The sequence below is a fragment of the Adiantum capillus-veneris genome, chromosome 9, assembly GCF_014529385.1.
Source record: "Adiantum capillus-veneris isolate H3 chromosome 9, ASM1452938v2, whole genome shotgun sequence".
Classification (NCBI taxonomy): Eukaryota; Viridiplantae; Streptophyta; class Polypodiopsida; order Polypodiales; family Pteridaceae; genus Adiantum; species Adiantum capillus-veneris.
Genome location: NC_140939.1, coordinates 42104909 through 42109168, shown reverse-complemented (window position 1 = coordinate 42109168; position 4260 = coordinate 42104909). Strand labels below are relative to the sequence as shown.

General features: G+C 46.6%; 1 protein-coding gene across 1 annotated transcript; it reads left to right on the top strand.

Moving 5' to 3' along the window:
• Positions 1 to 600: 600 nt before the first annotated feature.
• On the top strand, positions 601 to 3392 carry LOC147450404 (GDSL esterase/lipase At4g28780-like). The gene is made up of 5 exons (XM_086520711.1): positions 601 to 1309; positions 1421 to 1548; positions 2195 to 2434; positions 2525 to 2783; positions 2973 to 3392. Exons 1-5 carry the CDS (start codon positions 1057 to 1059, stop codon positions 3188 to 3190), a joined length of 1098 nt encoding a protein of 365 aa, XP_086376837.1. The 5' UTR covers positions 601 to 1056; the 3' UTR covers positions 3191 to 3392.
• The last annotated feature ends 868 nt before the right edge of the window (positions 3393 to 4260 follow it).

Here is a 4260-nt window from a genome sequence, read left to right as displayed (position 1 = left end):
ACGAGGCATTGTTGAATAGATGTGAAGGGCTCTGTATAGTTTTTTTTTTTTTTGAGAGAGTAGAGCTTTGAAATTACAACATCATTTGGACTAGGGAAACAGCCCTTAAGGGCTACATGTCATACGAGCTGTCAAGGGGGTTTGAACCCAAGATCTTTGACACAAGGGGCTCTAGCTCTACCAACTGAGCTAGCTCTCGTTGACAAGGCTCTGCATAGTTGCAAGGTCACCACATGCAACAAAAAAGAGCCCTGGTTTTCCATCTCTCCAAAAGTTTATGCATGTTGGAGTCCATCATGTCTTTGGTAGGAAGATAACCCTTGATGTATGTTCCCCTTTATGGATGTGTCTGACTCTCTCCTTACTTTTAGCCGGGAGGGGGGGGGGGGGAATTTGTACCTTCTGCTTTCTTAATTCAACTGTCTACCTTTTCCAAAGACTAGAGATATGACAAGCTTTCATTTTCATTGGATATGTTGCATCAAAATCAAATAAAAGTTCAAACGTTTGAGGCTTGAGCGATGGGCATTGGGGAGGGAATTTGGAAAGAGGTACGTGGTGGGATCGGTCCTGTTACTCTGTTGACAGCCAGGTGAGTTTAGTAAATTGCGAATTAAAAGGAAGCTCGTGTCTGCTCTTTGTGGACGAGAGGCCAGAACTTGTCCAGAAGAGAGCGAGCTCTGTGTGTGTGTGTGTGTGTGAGAGAGAGAGAGAGAGAGAGAGAGAGAGCGGGAGGCTACCCGGGCTAGTCTCTAGAGTCCAGAGCTCCGAGCAGGGGCTCTCTCTCTCTCTCTCTCTCTCTCTCTTCTGCCATTGCGCCTCTGCGCAATCCAAAATCCCCCGGGCTTTTTAAGTGGCTTTCCAGCCACAGCCTCAAGAGTCAAGGTCTCACTCGCTCATACACTGCCTAGAGAGAGATCCAACTCTTGTGTGCGTGTGGTATCTCACTTGAGCAATCGAGAGAGAGAGAGAGAGAGAGAGAGAGAGATGCATTAGCACCCAATCCCATCGCTTTCTACACACCCACATACTCACCGAGAGTGCGTGCCCAAGAAAATGTCAAGCTTGGGTATGTGGGAGGTGTACTGGCTATGCCTGGTGTTTGGCGGATGGATGATGAGTAGCGCTAGTGCGGGTCTCGGGCGTCCGACAGCAATGTTCATCTTGGGTGACTCTCTTGTGGATGTGGGCATGAACAACCACATTCGCAGCCTTGCCCGCGCCAATTACCGCCCCAACGGCATTGACTACCCAGGCAGCGTCCCCACCGGCCGCTTCTGCAATGGCCTGCTCATTTCGGACTTTCTCAGTAATGCTCTCTCTTGGTTTGCCTACATGTTACATCCTCATAGGGTTTTGCCTGAATACGATTTTAATGGGCTTTCATGCCCTTCCTCGCCTCTGTTTTCTCTCTGTTTAGGTCAGCATTGGAACATGCCTGCCACTCTTGCTTATACTGACCCTGCCAACACTGGCGAAACGCTCCTGAGAGGAGTGAATTTCGCCTCAGCTGGCGCAGGAGTTTTGAATGATACCGGGAACATCTTTGTAAGTGCTTGAAAAAAGTGCATTTTCATGTTTTTTTCCACTGGTTGCATTCCATGGCTAATCTGTTCTTTTAATTTCATTAATCTTGATCCTTGGCAAGATTTCCTGTGTATATATAGTATATCTACATGGGTTAAAGTCATACATTTGCACTCATGTTTGAGGGAAAAACATAAGAGCCCCCAAAAAGCTTATGAGTGTAAGTGGATTGCCAATTATACCCCTAAACCAGACTGAAGACCTAGAAGACCAAGAGTTTTAGTGAGATTTAATGTCATCTTGCCATCAAATGGTCACACTTTTACTTGAAAGTATGAGTTTTAATAGGGATCAGGACATTTTAAAGGATTATTCCGATCCTCATGCGCTAATTGGTCCGCCGCCTCAAAGGAAGCTAATACTCATGAAATGCCTGGTGTTTGGGAAATCGCTACAATTACCCTCTGCATTGCCTTAGTATCTAAATTGATAAGTATCATTTAGTAGCTAGGATGTTAAATACCCTTAATTCCAGTATATGTGCATCCTACACATAAATATTGCAATCAGATAATATACCTCTGCTGTGAGGGATGTATCCTCTTCAGCACTTTTAATGTAGCTTTCCAGAAGTTGAGGTTTTTCTTCTTTTCTTCCTTCTTTGTAGAATCAACGCTTTCGGATGAGCCAGCAGGTCCAGCTCTTCCGCGAGTACAAGGGAAACATAACTGCTCTAGTAGGTGACGTGGAGGCTTCTCGCATTGTAGCAGGAGCAGTGGTTTCATTGACAATTGGATCCAATGATTTTCTTGCCAATTACTTTCTGCCGATCTCGCCTCGCCGTGCCAAATACAAAATTCCACAGTACATAGACCTTGTTATCGCAGAGTTTCGCAAGCAAGTCACGGTATGCTGTGTGTTGTAGCCATGGCTCTATCTAACATGAGACAGTAGAATTATTGAGAGGAGGACTCATGTGACACTGTTTTTTCTCTAGAGTATTTATGAAATTGGAGCACGGAATATCGTGATTGCGGGAGTCGGTCCTTTTGGCTGCATTCCTCTTGCGATTGGGACAAGGGCTGCAGTTGATGGTGGCAAGTGTATTGATCAATACCAGCAGGTGGCCATTGCTTTCAATGCGCGTCTTGTATCGCTTGCGGATGAGTTGCGGCAGACGTTTACAGGGGCCACAGTGCTCTTTTCTGATGCTTTTGATCTCGTCATGAATCTCATCCAAAATCCAACAAAATACGGTAAGACATTTCTACAGTGAACCATGTCCTGCAAATGTTCCACAATGGCAAATGCTCCATGTTCCAAAATCCTACAAATGTTCTATGTATGTATGTATGACGCATGTATATATGTACATATACACATTCTTTCATGCATACATGTACACGATGTACTCAACGCTGCTGATGAAGAACACCATTTTGCAGGATTTACAAACGTGAATAGTGGCTGCTGTGGCAGAGGTCCATACCGGGGGATTATTCCATGCAATTCGGCCGATCCGGTCTGCCCGGACCGCAGCAAGTACGTTTTCTGGGATCCTTTCCATCCCACAGAGGCGGTGAACAAGCTTATTGCTCAAGAGGTCCTGTTCGGGCCACCGTCGGTCATTAGTCCCATAAACCTTTCTCAACTCTTCATTTGAAAACACTGTCCCTCTCTCTCATATCTTTTTGTCTCTGTCTCTCTTTGTATTACCTGAGGGGGTGGCAAGGCGCATTTTTTCCTTGAGCTGCTCTCAAAGAGCCTCTCATTGATGCTGAATTAAAGCTCAGCCCAAATTGTGAGCTCATCAATGTGTGTGTGTAATCTGTCTTTGATCTTCATTAAATTTTTTATATAGCAAAGCCATCATCTTACAAATGCAGATTACTGTCAGAAAAAAAGAAAATCTCACATCTTCAGTTGCCGGTCCAAAAAAAGGCCGTAACTTCAAGAGGTGCTGGTAGTTTGCATACTCTTCATTAAACCCTTTGCATACTCTTCAGTAAACCCGTAAGTTCGGAATTTCTCCCGGTGTCTGCCGCTTGACCACTTCTACTTCGTCAGTCGGGGGGGGGGGGGGGGGGGGGGGCAGTGCATCAATGCCATCCATTCACTGTCGCTTCTGAGCCGGAATCCTAACGTGCAGTCGATGGATGCCCACCATGTCAGCACACGTAATCTGTGTATGCTGCAAGCCAATCAAGGCACTCCAGGTCAGCGCACAGAACTTATGACACATTAGCAGCTGTAATCCGCAGCCGGGAATTCACTCTGCAACCGCCACATCAGCATGCATAATCCAGTCATATCTGGCCCCCCGACCGTGAAGACCAAGAATGGTCCCGTGGTGACCATTCCCTGCAATGCTTGCTCCCCCATGGCTCCCGGCCTCCGCCGGTCGCCAAGGGGTCACAAGCATTACAGGGAATGGTCACCACCCCCTACCCTTCAAGCGCAGCTTCCACTTCCTTCCACGCCCCACCACTGAATTCCCTGACTACTCGTTTGCAATGGCCACCATGGGCTTGATTCCTTCTCCAGCGGACTTCTTCGCCGCCATCTGTGCAGGATGTGTTCCTCCTCGTATAACATTTCTATCACCCAAGTGTGGTAGATTCATTTCCCTTGTGGATAGGCCAACGAGCCTTGAGTTCGACTCTCCTAGTTGGATAGATCTTGGAGGTTTTTTGGGATAGTTTTCTAGGACGTTAAAGTTCTTCCTTGTTTCGT